The sequence below is a fragment of the Nomascus leucogenys genome, chromosome 21 (genome assembly GCF_006542625.1).
Source record: "Nomascus leucogenys isolate Asia chromosome 21, Asia_NLE_v1, whole genome shotgun sequence".
Lineage (NCBI taxonomy): Eukaryota > Metazoa > Chordata > Mammalia > Primates > Hylobatidae > Nomascus > Nomascus leucogenys.
In genome coordinates this window covers 56,345,817-56,362,639 of record NC_044401.1, presented here as the reverse complement: position 1 = coordinate 56,362,639, position 16,823 = coordinate 56,345,817, and the positions used below count along the sequence as shown (strand labels likewise).

The 16,823-nt window shown below is 40.1% G+C and overlaps 1 protein-coding gene across 1 annotated transcript in view; it reads right to left on the bottom strand.

Annotated features, from left to right (window-relative positions):
• Nucleotides 1-5,202: 5,202 nt before the first annotated feature.
• Nucleotides 5,203-16,823, bottom strand: part of RAD18 (RAD18 E3 ubiquitin protein ligase) — an 89,047-nt gene continuing 77,426 nt past the window's right edge. Inside the window, exons 12-13 of the mRNA XM_030801812.1 lie at nt 15,607-15,669; nt 5,203-6,780 (exon numbers count right to left, since the gene is read on the bottom strand). Coding sequence (XP_030657672.1) covers nt 6,678-6,780; nt 15,607-15,669 — 166 coding nt within the window. The 3' untranslated portion in view covers nt 5,203-6,677. The remainder of the gene's footprint in view (nt 6,781-15,606; nt 15,670-16,823) is intronic.

Below are 16,823 nucleotides of genomic sequence, written 5' to 3'. Positions count from 1 at the left end.
TAGCTACTCTTAAAAGCTCAGTTTAATCATTTATAGGGATAGTGATTATTGATATATTTGGGGTTATTGGACCATCTTATTTCGTATTTTCTATTCACCATGCTTTTCCTTGTTTTTCTAATCTTTTCTGCCTCAGTGGCTTTATCAAGTTTTCCTGAAACCCATTTTCTGGAAACAGGTGTTCACTAAAAGTTGCCTTTAAAACCTTAAAATGGATTCTTAAGAGTTCAAAGTAGGTCAATGCCTCCCAAACAATACTAATACCAAGAGCTTCAGAATGCCTTGATATTCTGATCTCCCATGTCCCACATGATTATCTACTATTTTATTTCCACCTTGTTTTAACCACTCTCCACTCCTCACCCCCAAATCTATATTTACTTAAAACTTGCCAATGTGTTTACCAACATATTTGCTCACCACTGCTTTTTGTATACCACTCCTTTCTTCTGGGTTCCATTCCATTCTTACTAAAGAGCACCCTTTGGTAAGTACTTTTGCCCACCACAACTTAACAAACAGAAGTCTGGATCTCTGACTATATCTTGCATGAAGGACAAGCTTAGCTGGTTTAGAACAGAACTATCCCACAGTTCATCACTACGATATTCTTTTACTTTGCTAGAAAAAAAAACAAAAACCAGCCCCTGACCAGGTTATGACTTTTAGCATTTATTCAACTATTTTCCCTTTCTGGATAGAAATCAGCAATGGTCCCAAAATACATTTAGACAACTATGCTTCTATGAAGCCTGTATTTCTACAAAACTGTGACAAAGTGGGTAAAGACAGTCTCTTGACAATCAGATTTGGGCCTTACATTATGCTACCATAGGTTCTCTTAGACCCACCCCCTTCTTTAGGTTTTTAACCTAAGTAACACAATACCATGTATTGCAAATAGGAAACCAATGATTCTATGTAGATGTCATGCTTTCAGAAATTCAATATTTATGTTGCCAAAATGTTTTCAGTAGATACTCCTTAAAATTCAAATAGTTATATTAAAATAGCTCATTCAATAATGTTCCCTAGAAAGTGCATTTTGCAGTGAAGACTTATTAGGCATGAGAAAGTCAGGGCTGCTCAAAATCAGCTACTACATAAAAGATATGATACAATTCTTTTAAGACTGTGACGCAGTTCTTATGTGACCCAAATGGAAATACACGTCATGTGGAATCCTGGGGTTTCAATTGTGTGCTTGTAATTCCGAAGTTATATTATGGGGACCAAAAAAAATTCCCTGCTTGCTGCCTACCTGACCCCCATTCAAGAAAAGACATTTACAATAGAAATGTCAGCCTTGCTGTCTATTCATTTGACACCAAACCAGCTGGCTTCTTTGGAGAGCACTTGAGTAAGAGCAGCTCTAGAATCTTACCAGAAAATGTATCCAGCTGCTATCCAAAGACTGGGTGTGAAACACTATAAAAGTATTTCTTACCTATTCCCCTCAGAGATCTTAAATACAAGTTGAGTATCCCTTATCTAAAACGCTTGGGACCAGAAGTGTTTCAGATTTTGCATTTTGGAATATTTGCATCATACTTACCAGTTAAGCATCCCTAATCCAGAAAATCTGAAATCCAAAATGCTCCAGTGAGGGTTTGAGTGTCATATCAGCACTCAAAAAGTTTCCAATCTCAGAGCATTTCCAATTTCAGATTTTCAAATTAAGGATATGCAACCTATTGTGTATCTCTAATTTGAAACTAGGGATAATTAGAACCTATCTAACTTTCTATTACATTAGAACATGAAAAGTATTGTTGGTCTTTGTTTGCTTATAATTCCATAGAATAGTTTTGTTTTAGTCCCTTTCAATTTTGGACTCTCAGCTTTGATAGTTAACAGAAATGAAAGCCTTGCATTTGCTGTGACATAGACACTGATGAACTCCAATGTGATTCTTAAAACCCATTAAGACCCAGAGAAAAAAATTCCTTTAGAATACTTTGGTATCCCGTTTTGAAAACCTGGCCATATATTTTATTAAAAGCTAAGGTCCCAATAATTCCACTTCCGAGAATGTAATCTAAGGAAGTAATCATATATATGGAAAAAACTATATGCACCATGATGCCTTCTAAATTATTTGTAATTGGAAAAAGCTGGAAGTAACATAAATGTCCAAGCGTAGAATGTCTGTGCAAAATGGCACACGATCCAGATGGATTGTTATACAATCATTAAATAGTATTGATAATGCACTGTGGAATCTGTGACAAATGAAAGCACTGTGTGTGTGTGTGTGTGTGTGTGTGTGTGTGTGTGTGTGTGTGTGTGTATGTGTGTGTGTGTTTATGGAGGTGATCCTGGATAGGTGATATGAAATTCTGACTTGTCCAGCTTCTCTTGATACTACTGGGAAGTTGGCAGTCACACAGGCACTTACTAGCATGAGCTGACTTGTATTTTGGAACCAAAGGAGTGAGAAGATTCATGCATCAGTTCCTGGGTATCCATTTGTGCTGCCAGAAGAAAATACCACAGACTGGGCAATTTATAGACAATAGAAATTTATTTCTCACAGGTATGGAGGCTGGTAAGTCCAAGATCAAGGCACTGGCAGATTCCGTGTCTGGTGAGGACTGCTCTCTACTGCCAAGATGGTGTGTTGTTGCTGAGTCCTCCAGAGGGAACGAAGACTGTGTCCTCATGTGGCGGAAGGGATGGAAGGAAACAAAACCACTCCCTCAAGCCCTTTTAGAAGGACCGTGACCCCATCTATAAGGGCTTTGCCCTCATGACTTAATCACATCCTAAAGTTCCCACCTCTTGTTAAGTTTCAACACATGAATTTTGGGGGAGACAGGGATAAGGAAAGAACATGGTGATTAATGCTGTCCCCCTGGACTGATTTTCAAGATTTCTATGGCAAGAGTTTATAGGCAAAAACAAAATCCGTCCATTGCATGTTCATGTGCCATGAACCTCTCTTTTGCTGCACTCATCACAGTTGTACATTAATCTATATAATCTATATAATTACTTAATGCTCATCTTCCCTTCTGATCTACAAGCTCCAACAGGGCAGGAACTGTCTTTGTTTTGCATATTACTTGACATATAGTCCTAATAGTTGAAGGAAGGAAGGAGAGGAAGAGAGGAAAGGAAAGAAAGGTAAGGGGAAAGAGGAAAAAAAAGGGGGGGGGGGTGGGAAAGAGAAAAGAGAAAGAGTGAAAGGGGAAGAGAGAGGAAGCAAATTTTTGCACAGGACGCTGTGGTCCGGGTGACAGTACACTAGCAAACCGGGAAAGGACACTCGAACTTCCACTTGGAACACAGCAAGGCCAAGAGACTGAAATGGACAGGAAGGCAGGGCTGCCTTAGCACTTGGCAGGTTTGCATCTTGGGGCTATATCGGGGATGGCATCCTAGGCAAGGTAGGACTTTCCAGCAGGGCCAGCCACAGTGCACGTGACACAGCAGCGGTGAGGAGGGCAGATGCTGGTAGAAGTCTGTCGAGGGGAGCAGCAACATAGGCAAGCATGGACTTGTGTCTGTATTCTGAATATTTGAACCTGGGGATACCCAGAAATACACAGAAGGAATGGAGAAATGCCCCCTTTAAGGTCTCAGTGCAGGTAGGGAGTATAAAGTCAGTATCATGGGTGTAAATGTAAATACTTGTTTACAGCCTCAGATAGTTGTTCTTAAGGATGTCTAAAAAACAGACTAAAAACCAAAAAAAAATTATTGAAATGGTAAAAAATGTAATGGTTGTGGTTTTCTCTCCTATGTTCATACTTTTATAATATGTACATAACAGACAGAAGTGTTTCTCATTTGAATAATTGCTACTTTCTTTTATCGGATGTGAAGAAGTTTGAAATCCATTGTTTCTGGTTTTTTTTCCCCAGTTCTAGCCTTCTCTATTTTGTCTATCCCTGTTGACACATCAGTCTTTACAATACAATTTTGTTTTTAAAGGCATACCTCCCTATATTATATACATGGTCTTATATGTATGAATTCTTTTTTCAACTAGACCAGTAATCCTCAACATGAGGTCGAAAAAGAAAGACGAGAGTAGAGGATGAAAGGATAGCCTGACATACTAGGCCATCTAAAGTGCATCCAGCAGCTCACCTGCACCCCCACAAACCATAAGCATCACTGCCATTCTGAGCTGATGTTGATGGGAGATGTTATAACTTTGAGGGGAGTGAGGAGGTAGAAAGAGTTAATAACTCTGAATTACTGTAAGTTTGGTGAGAACTGTATTTTCACTAAAAGGTGAATTTTAAAACCAGAAGTGTATCAGTTTCAATTTTGGATCTATCACTTACTCTAAGTTCCTTAATCTTTGTCAGATGGATATGAACATACATTTCTTTCAATGTATGAATATTAAACATATGCTAAGTGCTAACAGATAGTGCTCAATAAATGTTCTTTAGACCTTATTTTTCAGGTAGACTTGGGAGTTCCTTTACATTACAGGTTTCTCAATCTTGGCACAACTGACATGTTAGACTGGATAATTCTTTATTGTGGAGTGTTGGAGGCTAAAGTGTGCTCCTTAACCCCTGCCACTAAATATGTTGGAAGTCTTAATTGCTGGTATCTCAGAATGTGACGGTATTTAGAGATAGGGTCCTCTATCTAAAAAAGAGGTAACTAAAGTAAAATGAGGCCATACGCATGGGCCCTGATCCAATGACTTCTGTCCCTATAAGAAATCAGGACACCAGTCCTGCACAGTCATGTGCACACAGAGAAAAGACCATGCAAGGACACCATGAGAAAGCCACTGTCTGGAAGCCAAGGAGAGAGGCCAAAGAAGAAACCCTACTGATCTTGGACTTCCAGCCTCCAGAATTCTGAGAATACACATTTCTGTTGTTTAAGCTTCCCAGTCTGTAGTATTTTGTGATGGCAGCCCTGGCAAACTAATACATGAGGGTAGGATGTTTAGCATCATCCCTGGCCTCCACCCATTGATACTGGTAGTACCCCTCACCACCCTCTACCTCCAAAAGTGTCTCCACACATTGCCAGCTGTCTCCTGGGGGGCAAAATCTTTCTGCCCACCCCACTGGGAACCATTGTTCTAGATGATCTTTGGCCACTTTTGTATTCCCAGTGTCAGCACAGTGACAGATATAGATAACCAAATATTGGCTGAATGAACTCATGTGCCTGCTTTCCCAATCTTGGGTCTCACCGCTCCTTCACAAACTCCTTTTGCTGCAATTAAAGTAATAATTACTTCCAGTTTAATTTATAGACTATATAATTTGTCATGAAACAAGCAGTTTTCATTTTGACATAATTTCTGACAACTCAGTGACATAAATATATCCATTTTGTTTGACATACTCACTTACCTCACATCAGTTCTGCTGATAGATTTCGTAAGTGGTGCTTTTAGTTTCCTTAATGCACCCCTCAGGATTTCAAGCAAATGAAATTATTATGACAAATTTTTCTATAGCCATTTCTAACACAGGGAACTCATAAAGAAATCAAATGTCTGCACTTCACTCTGAAAGCACTAAACTCTCAGCCATAATGAGACTCCACACATTATCAGAAACCCCAAACCATACCAAAAAGCCAAGGTCAACGGAGACAGTCTTTGGAAGGGGAGGTCATAAATGTTGAATCTGGCAAATCATAAATTTCTTGTCTTAATATTGCTGCATTTGCTGTCATCTCATTTGAAAGCTGATGTGTTTGGGTTGGGTGGTGGCAGAGGGGTGGGAGTTGGGGGATGCTGGCTCTGAAAGGCCAGAGAGGCATTATGAACTCTGGAAGCATCTGGCTACTGGTAGACATTTTACACAAATAGCAATTTCTCACCAATCCATTTCAATGATTTCTAACCCATACTAAGCTATCCAGAGGATACTGTTTTAAGAACATTATTGAAAACTGATACACTCTATTCATTTACAAAATTCATCCATTGCATACCTTTTGTTTAATAGCTTGGATTCAGTGTTACAGATTTGATTGACCCAAGTGAAAAAATACTGACACTAATCATTTTTAAGTGCTATTTCAGAAGAATATGCGCAATGTTTCTAAGTTATTGTGACTTTGTGACTGTCGTGGCCTTAAATTATAATACTAATATCCTACTCTGAGAAATGTGTAAGACACAGGTCTAACAAAGAACTACATTAACCTCGGGCAACAACCATCATGGAGCTGCTGTAACACAGGCATGGTGGTGGCCTGCATCGGTACTTAGACACACCAAGGATGTGAACTGACATCCTGCCTTTCCAAAAACATAAACATTTCACTCAACTGTTTCTTGTAATAAAGAAGTTGAAAGAATCCTTTTGTGAGGTTGGATTCTCCATGGAAGAGAAGGAGAATGGCCTAAGGACATTCTGAAATTTAGATATCAAACCAAACCAAACCAAACCAAATCCCTGTGCCAAAGTGCCAAAGAGTCTACCTCCTCTGCAAAGCTGGTGCCTGTGTGAAATGTCAGTATTTTGAGAGAGAGATGTTTTAGAGGCAGGAGGGAACTGACCAAGTAAGGATATTTTGTAACATTTTTCCCCTCTGGAAAAGCAGAAAAGAATGAACATCAGCTAACTGTAACATTTAGAATTTAGCATCTTTCCTTGGGCATTTATAAAAAGAAAATCTCTGTGGCAACCAAAAGTACCATATTCTAATCAATGCATTTGAAAAGTCAGCAAAAGCCCACATTAATTCCTATTACGCTTGTTTCTTGGTTCAATCTCAGCACTTTCAGCAGCTCTTGTGCGGCGATTCTGTCTTGGACTTATTTCTGTGTCTTGAAGATCGTTTCTGAAGACAGAAAAAAGAAATGACATCTTAGAAAGTAATGATTATTGTACAGCAGTTTCTAGTTTACAAGTGTTTTCACACATATTATTTCATTAAAACCTCGAAATAACCCTCTATTCTGTTGATGAATTCATAATTGTTATTATTAGTATTTCCACTTTATGAATTAGTGAGTTAGCAAAGATCACAGATAGTAAATGAGCTCTGAACCCCTTTTTCTGAATTAAAATTTAGGAGTTTTATGCTTCTGTTTAGCATGTAGAGGGCTGGGGAAAAAAGGCAAACAAAAAGCTGCTCCCATCCTAACAAGAAAAAGCCAGGCAGTCTAACAAAATCTTAACTCTGTTTGATCCTTCAGAGACCTGAGGTTATAAAGGAACTAAGAAAGCAAAATTCCAAAGAAAAATATGCCCCTCCAAAGATGGGCCACACTTCTCTCACTTTTGGCAGAGTGTTGGAGAACGAGGTGGCTGCCATACAAACAGGTAAGAATCAGCTAAGATTTTCCTAATTTCTTAAGTACAGGCTAGTACTGCAGGCCCCTGACACAAGGAGAGTCTGCACACACTTGCCAGCTCTTTTCCACGAGCCTCCGTCAGGTGCTCACAAGAAAGACTGGGAGCAGGGCAGCAGAATGGAGAGGGGCCACTTCAGTGGCTACTGGGGACAGGAAGAAGTCCTGCTTGCTTTCCTGAATGCTTCTCTCCCATGAAGCATAAGCTTTTCAATTGCTGAGGGAAACACAGGAAACTCCCCCTGGGGCTCTGGCAAAGACCCATGGCCTCTGGGGAAGGAACAGAGGTGAAATCAGTCTGCCTCAAGGGGAGGCATATGACCTCATTTGCAGGAACGCAGGCAAAGATCCACTGCTGCAGGGGAAATGGTAGAAACTAAAACCTCTACCTTACGGGAGGGGCAGTAAATAATCTCCAGCTGATGGTCTTACACTGACACCAAGCAAAGGTTTGGTCAAGTAGCCTGATACCATGGGAGGAGGCGTAAGTGGTAAGAAAGGCCCACCCCTGAGACTCAGGCACACAGGGCCTACCTAAGACTCAGGCTGGACTGAGATAACAGTGAACCCTGGCTGTTTCCCACCATGAGCCTAGCAAAAAGCAATAAGCAGGAGAAGGAAATGGCTGAGGGAGAGACAGGGATATGGTGAAGATATGCCCCTATTTGGTGCAGGAAAGCAAGCATGGCTGAAAGGAAAATGGGAGCAAAATCAGTGAGAAAAACCCTCCAGCAATCCAGCCCCAACACTAAGCAGAAGTCAAAGCAGCCACCTGCTAGAGTAACTTGAAGTGGATGCACTGAAGGTCACATTAGTCACTAGGAAACTCCAATCCAGGTCAACTCTGAATTACCCAGCTCAACTCCCAACACTAATGACCCAATAAAAGGATGTGCATTTCTAGGCACAAATACTATCGACCTCAGTCCCTATGGTCCTTCACTGCATGGCCAACATTCAAAAAGTATGATACGCAATGAAGCAAGGGAAAAACCCATTTCGAGATGGAAATTCCTTCAATAGGCTTTAAGTGCAGTACATAAAGTTGATAAAAAGACTTAGTGAACTTGAAGATATGTCAATAAAAACCATCCAGATTAAGATACAAAGAAAAAAAGGAGTATGTGAGGGGGTGCACATAGAATAGAGGAGCCAAGAGCTGTGGGACAATAAAAATGGCATAACATGTGTATAACTGTAATACCTGGAAGAAAGGAGAGAAAGAACTATGGAAAATAAATATGTAAATATATATGGCTGTGGATTTTCTAAAAATGTTGAAACACATCAAATCAAGATCAAAGTTGGTCAAAGAACCCCAATCATGATAAATACCAAAAATAAACAACCAACAAACAAGATCTCTCCAGGATTTGTTGTTGCTGTTTGCTATTATTATTTAGTGACTTTTCTAAACCAATCCTATAAATATGTATTCTTTGTTGTATATGGCAACTAAAAGTGTCTGCTTGATTAGCTTTGTAGTCCACTAATGTGAACAGTTCCTTAGACATCTGGAACCAATATCATACAGAAACTCAACAAAACCAGTCTTTGCTGAGGGGTTCTGTGTGTGTGTGCTGGGGCATGCAATCAACATTCACTCAACACTCAGTGGGCAACTCTGCCTTAGCCTCTACTTCCTGCTTGCACACAGCCTCATGGTTAACCAAAGGTGAAAGTTTAGTGCTTCCTTAGGTCTTTCCTAAGCATGCACGGAAGCTCTATGAATGAGAGTGACCCTCTAGATTCCCAGGAATATTTTATAGCTGTTCAAAACCCCCATGGAAATCTTATTCTTCAGCTTTTACCATTAGGCTTTTTGGTTAGCATATCATTTACCCCAACTGTTATCTACCACCTCAGACAGCTGCAAAGCTAGTCAAATGCCTCTAATTGCTTTCAACAAACACCCTTAGAGAAAAGGCTTTTTGAATTGAGCAAGTTCCAAGTCAGATAAAGTAAAGACAGTCTTGCAAGTAGAGTCTTCCAGGAAACCATTAGACAGACTAAGTAAAAATTCTCTGGGAATGTGGCTTTAAAGGGGCTCCAACCCCACTCTGCCTTTTCTGGGGGCTGTCAGCCTGCTGGTCCTCACCATGACTGCAGACTGTTGGCTCCCAAGGCCACAGAGGAACTGGAGAAAGAAGGATGAGAACAAAGCCAGTCGAATCACCACAAAGCTCACTGTTCTCACTGAGATTCAGACATTTTTCTTGAATAAATGATCCCTACCTAAATTGCTGCTGCCTTTGGTTAATTTTCAGAGTTTTCCTAAAAGTTGATTCTGACAATTTTTGCAGTTTTGTTATTGCTTTTATGGAGCAGAGAATTTCCACCATTTTTGCTATCACTCATCATTTTTACTTTTTTTCATGTTTTAGTTTATGTTCTTAAAATCTCTCAACTTGCACCATGTCAAATTTTTTATCTTAACGTTTTATTATCTTTACTTATTTGACTTCTGACTCTTTTTAAGGCTTAAGTTTTAGTGAGATGTTCCTCCTTACTTTTAACTTCTATTTTATTGCTCTTTATTCTCATACCTTGTTTTTAATAATCCTTTAACATTTTTCAGTAATATTTTCTTTCCATGTTTCCCCTCTTTGATTTGCCTTTATGATAGCTGGCAACAGACACAGCTATTGAGGTAGTGGAAGAAGTCATCTATACTTCTTCCACTTCCTTAGGAGGGGAGTTCCTGGCAAGGATCTCAGTGGTTCTCCCAGAACAATTCTCTAAAACACCTCAACCCCTAAGATGCAAGAATCCTAATAGAATAACCCAACCCATATTTTTTTCCATGCGTGTAACACATTGACTTACTGGAATAACACTTAATAAGATCTCACAGGTGCAGCAGGTTTTTAAATTCTTGGTCTCCAGCAGGTATTACTAATGAATTTCTTTTAGTAAAATTTGACAATAGCATGTAAGCCAGATGGGAGGATATTCCTGGGGAGGGCCACAGTGAGGCATCTATCTACTGTTAAAGTGTTGAATCTACTGAATGCAAAAACATGCCTTAGGAGATCTGGCCATTCATCATCAGCCTGCTTCCAATACACATTATTTCCAGGATGACCTACTTTCCTTCTTGGTAGGCCCATAGAAAGAATCTCTTGGTGTGTGGCTCTCCTTGCCTCATGTTGATTACAGAGAGTGATCAGATCAAGGACCACTGTAAACAGGCCTGAGTTTCCTTTTATTCATTTTTTTAAAGATGGATTCACTGTTTTCTTGCTGCAAGTACTTTCAATTACAGTAATTGTATCATTTAATAAACATGACAGGCTCATAAGTGCATGCAAACAACTTCTTATGGGTTTAAGATGAAATGTAGACTATTAATAGAGAAAATGATTCTTCCTTTTCCGATTTTATAAGATTAGAGAAAGTTATTTTCTAAAATTTTCTTTTAAAGGCACTATGAGATAGAGACAAAGAGTTAGCAAGATTTTTAAGTGGTGTTAGCTTAAAAATCAAATTTACAAATTTGGAAAGGAGCCTTTATTTCTTACAAACAATTACAGCCAGAAAGGTGACCACTCTGACAAGGCTGAGAAGTGTTAACTCTGGCAGAGCCCAAAAGACAGGCACTGTAAGGGAGGGAAGAGAGAAAAGGGATTTATGGTGAATGTGTGGACCAAACATACATATTCAACAGGTTACAGGAGGAGCTATGATTATTCATAAAGGGGGGGTCCTAATGCATGCATGCATGTTACACACAACCCATGTTCATTCTGGGGTGGAGACTTAACATTTAAATACATTACAATTAGGTCTTATATGTCAAAAGGTCTTTTTGGGACATAAAGGCACCCAACTGCTCAGCCACTATAAAACTGGCCAGAACCAGTCCATGGTCAGTGGTCTCTTATCAGGAGAAAGTTATTGAAATCAGTCTCTTGTCAAACCAATGCTGTAGTTATAGCTTGTGGAACAGGGGGTCAGTCAGTCAGCATCTGGCAGTTGTGTAGATGTGCTACAATTGTTTTAACACTGTTTATCTCAAGGCCAGTGCTTGTTTAGCTGCTAGAGAAAAAGAAAAACCTTGTGGCAATTAGAACATAATTACTTTTTAAGTGTGGGGTGATTTACTTAACCCTTGCCTGGCATGGCCTTAGGTCTTGTCTATAATTTGGTATTTTATTGCCACAAAAAAATCTGTTCTGTCAGTCCTATGATCTCTATTCTAACATTAATGTTGGCCAGTTGTTATGTCTACACTGCAAAAGGGAGGAGGTATAATGAGGCATGTCTGACCTCCTGTGCTGTCATGGCCAGGGACTGTTTTTAGGTTTCTATGGGTCCCCTTGGCCAACAGGGGAGTCTGTTCAGTCAGCTGATGGCTTAAAATTTTGTTTTTAGTTTACAGTGGTGATACTTATTCACATGTTCTTGAAGCCAAGTAAGAACATAGAATCTACTAGTGAATACATTCAGATCCCATAAACACTGACTGACTGACTGACAGACACATTCATTCATTCACATATTTATTGAGTGCCTATGCTGGGCTGCCCAGGCACGGTGCTAGGTGCTAGGGATTTAAAATCTAGTGTACTTACTCACTAGAAAGGGTGAGAGTGCTGCTGGAGCAAAATCAGGGGCTTCTGAACAGAGTGTGAAGAAAGGAATATCAACTGCTATCTAGACGAATAAAGGGGAAAGGGCAATTTGGACAGAAGCAGCGGCGTGTGCAAAGGCCAGAGGCAAGGTGGTGTAACTCATGAGGCAACTGTGAGTGGTTCAGCTTGGCAGCTTGGCCAAAGCCACGGTTGTGGGGTGGGGAAGTGAGGGAATAAAATTCCATGAGCCAGCCAGGTAGGCTGGGGCCAGAACATGAAAAGCCTTGGATGGTGGAGAGCCACTTTAAAGTCTAAGGGGGAAAATACCTGTATGTTACATTTCACTGGCAAAATGAACTGGTAATAGACCAAGGCAGAGAGACAGCTGGACAGTGGTTGCTGCAAGCTGGAAAGTAAAGGGCCTGCAGGAGTAAGCAGTGGCACAAAGGGCTTGAGACAGTACAGAAGCTGCCCCAGCTACACCTAGGAGCTTGTTAAAATGCCAATCATTAAGCCCCTTCCTAAAGCTACCGAATCAGAATCTCTAGGGGTGGAGTTCACTAATCTGTAGTCTAACAAGTCCTCCAGGTGATTTTAATTTTAAGTCTGTGAACCACTTATCTATAGGACTTTGCAAGTGACTGCAGGTGAGTGATAAGGGAGAGTGAGAAGTTTAAAATAATTGCTAGGTTCTGGCTTGAACAGTGGGGAGGACTATGATCCTACCATTCACTGAGAAGAGGGGACACTGGAGGAGGAGCAGATCTGGAGCAAAGGGCTTAGACTCACTGAAGCATATATATTTTACTCACATTTATGTGTAAAGAAACTGAGACCCCAAAATGTGAAGTAACACCAGGACCATTTTCTATTTTCATTCTGTTCAATGTAAATATATCTTGTAGCTTGTTGTTGTTGCTTTTTGGTTAGCATATCATTTGCTCCAACTGTTATCTGCCAGCTCAGACAGCTGCAAAGCTAGTCAAATGCCTCTCCTTGCTTTCAACAAATACCCTTAGAGAAAAGTCTTTTTGAATTGAGCAAGCTCCAAGTCAAGTAAAGACAGTCTTGCAAGTAGAGTCTTCAGGGAACCATCAGACAGGCTAAGTAAAAATTGTGTGTGTGTGTTTCCTATATATTATGATGCTTTGACATCATAATATATAGCCTTTCTAGCTGGGGAGAGATTGCGCCTGCTGGCATAAGGAGAGGCTGGTCAATTCTCAGAGACAGCAACGGTCCCAGCCAGGAGTATGCCTGTGACATGCAAACTAACCAATCCAGAGTCATACCTCCTCTATCTGGCCCCAACACCCTAAGAGGCAATAGCCCTCTGCCTTAATCATGCCTGGGCCAGGTTCTAGGTAACTAGGGACCACTCCTATAGCTTGGAGCCACTGAAATTATTCAAACTAGCCAGTCCTGCACTGTTCACCCCACCCTGCCTTGCCTTTCCTGAGAAAACCCCAATCAGGGTTCTAGCCTAAAGCACTTCCCTTGTTCCTGTCTTCTGCCTCCTGACCACGCTAGTGTCTTTCCCTTGTGGACCTGCATGGTGTGCCATGTCCTGTCTCTAGGACCTGTGAGTATAATGAAACTTGTTTTCCTGAGCCTCTCCTGTGTCTCGTGGCCACACCTGACTAATCATCTCATAGAAGAATACAAAATGTAGATATAAGACCCCAAGACCAGTCTGTAGAAAATAAGTTTCCTACTGCTTACAAAAACACTGCTTTATATGGAGCCATGTGTTGCTAACGAAACCTCTAAATCATTTGTGGAATTAAGAGAATGTGTTGGAACCGATATGGTATGTTCTAAGACTAATATCTCAAATATGCCACTGTGGTACTACAAAAAAATGCCTGTAAGCTTAAGATGGGTATTTGTAGAACTGCAACATTTTGTTGAAAAGTAAAGCTCTGGAGGCTTTTCCTGATTCTGCTTTTAAAACTACATCACAGCATAAGTTCTTCCTTAGAAGGAACTGAGGCTGTTTAAACTAGTCTATATTCTGCTGAAATCAGGAGGCCTGGATTCTGATCCTGGCGGTATCACTAACTAGTACTTGGACCTTGACCAAGGGTCAGTTTACATCTCTGGAGCCGAGCTTCCTTCTCTATAAAACAAATGGGTTGGGCTAGATGAGCTCTTGTATCTTTCTCGCTTTAAAAACTGAAATGATAGGATTTGTTTTCTAAGTGCTTTCTGGTAGTAATGACTTTAAGAAGTTATCATTATCAAGAACAGGCTTGGGCTCATAGTCACTGGTGTCAGAGTTAGTTCAGTATGAAGAGGTACAAGAGGAAAGTAGTTAGCTAAGGAGTCTCCTCCTCTTCCAGAACTCAAAGTTAAATAATGCTTAGGTGAGAGACAGTAATGCAGCCAAAATCTCAAACTTACATAAAATGCTACTGCTTGAACCACCAAATATCTCATAATAAAACCACGTATGCCCTGGATACACCACACTTTTCCACTCTCCCAGTGATTCAGCTATGAAACTACAAAATGTCAACTGCACAGCAAGCCTCTCCTCCTTTGGAAAGACAGTAGAGTTTAATGGTTGAGGGTGCTGACTTTTGACAATTAGGTTAGAATCTCATCTCCATCACTTATTACTTATTGCTATATGACCTTGGGCTGGATACTTACCCCTTTGAGCCTCAGTTTCCTCACTGTAAAACAGGGATAATAGTACATCATAGTGTTATATTTAAATGAGATCACACATGTATTTACTATGAGTTAGGCTCATGTTGACAGTGGGGTTAAAATGCCTAACTTATAAACCAGCAGGAGTGATGGACAAACAAATAATCATATAAATGTGCTGGAAAGAGATGGACACAGTGCTGTAAGCACCTACAGTAGGAGGACTGGATCCAGGAAGAACTTGAGCTGCTGAGTAGGGGTGTAAACTAGATGAAAAAATAAAGAACATTCTGGGTAGAGGGACAAGTTCAAAGGCTCTGTGGTGGAAGAGAGCTTTTCATGCAGGAGGACCTAAGACGTCTATATGATGAAGCAGAGAGAATATAAATATGAAGTAAATAATAAGAGATGAGTCTGAAGAAAGAGATCCAATCATTTAGGACCTTTTAGGCATATTAAAGAGTCCCTTCTTGAACCTAAAAGGAAGAAGAAGCCATTCAAGATTTTTAGAGCAGAGGGATGAGTAACAGTGATCAGATTTGCATTTTGAAAAGATCGCTCTAGCTGCATTATGGCAATTACATAAGATTATAATACCATGTTTTTACTGTACCTTTTCTAGGTTTAGATACACTAACAGGTACCATTGTATTACAAGTGCTAACTGTAACATGCTGTACACGTTTGTAGCCTAGCAGCAATATGCTATACCCTAAAGCCCAGCTGTGTGGTGGGCTATACCATCTAGGTAAGTATATTCTGATGTTCCCACAACAATGAAATCACATTTCTCAGGACATATCCCCATTGTTAAGTGATGCATGACTGTATTAATTGCCCATAAGAACAATTTATCCATACAGAAATAACATCTGATACATAATTACAGTTATTACATAGGATTCCATTTCTTAGCAGAAACATATAGAAACAAGTAGTAAACTGAAAATCTTTACCTTGCATGAGGATTACTACTTCTTTAAACCAGAAAGCACAAATATCATTTTGTTTGAAAATCAGCTGTATAGAAGTATAATTTCTCAGGTCAAAGTGCATGCTTATTTCATGATTATGAGAACTCACTTATGTGATGCTTCCCAGGCTTCCTCTTCTTCTAAAAGATCTCTTATGATGTCTGAACTGGAACTAAAAGGATATGTACATCAGTATTGACAGACAATAAGAAGACTGTATCATCCCATTTATATAAAATTCTAGAAAAAAACAAATGAGTCTAGTGACAGAAAGCAAACCAGTGGTTACCCATAAGAGGAAGGAGGGAGAGTGGGGGTGGGCAAGGAAAGAGAGAGCCAAATGTAGTTTCCATTAGGAGAGGAGGAGCAAAGGCCAAAGGCGCTGAAGAACACTGAGGCAGATTTTACCATCTTTAGTATTTTCCACTAGCCAGGGAGGCTGAGATTCCCTGCCACCCCTACTTCAGCAGAAGTTGTTCTAAACCCTTCTATTCACAAGACCCCAGTTCCTGCTACTCCTTACCTCAGAGAGAACTACTCCAATTTAAATAAAGCTGAAGCTGTTTTAACCCAACCTTTTCACTCCCTTCTCTCTACTCCAGTGTCATCCATTCTTCTTTACCTGATGTGCTTAAGGTACTGTTTCTCAAGCTTTTAAAACGATCATCTTCCTCAGCAGCCTTTTTACACTTTTCCCCCAATCTCATGAAATTTTAATACCACAAATACGATGTCTATTTGTTCATGTGTTGTGTGTATGTGTATACATACACATACACACACGTATAAAGCATATATATATATATATATATATATGTGTGTGTGTTTTATGCATATACACAGTAACCTTTTTACCCACTCCCCACCCCCACGAAAAACAAAATTCCACCCTTTGGGGGTGATACTGCTCCTACTGAAAACTCATGAGCTGGGGAAATGGGAGCTGCAAAGGATCATGTAGTTCTGGGGCCTGGCAGGGGTCACACAGAGTTGGAGAAAGAGTAAAGTAAACTTCTTGCCAACACCCCACCGTGCTCCACGACACACACAGTTTTTTTTTTTTTTTTTTAAACAGGAAGGTCACAAAGGATCTCTACTATTCTAGCTAAGAAAGGAGGATGGCCAAGCCTGTCAACTAACCTAGTAGAGTCTGTGATCAATTTACCTAGGGGCTTTCAAATCACCAGCACAAATCACTGATTTATTAAAGGAAAATATTTGCAGTACGCTAATGACATAAACGTAAGAGATTTTTTGCTATGCTACCTCAGTGAAAACAGATGTTAGATGTGGTTAACAAAAAACACATCTCAGAAGTTGCCTGCA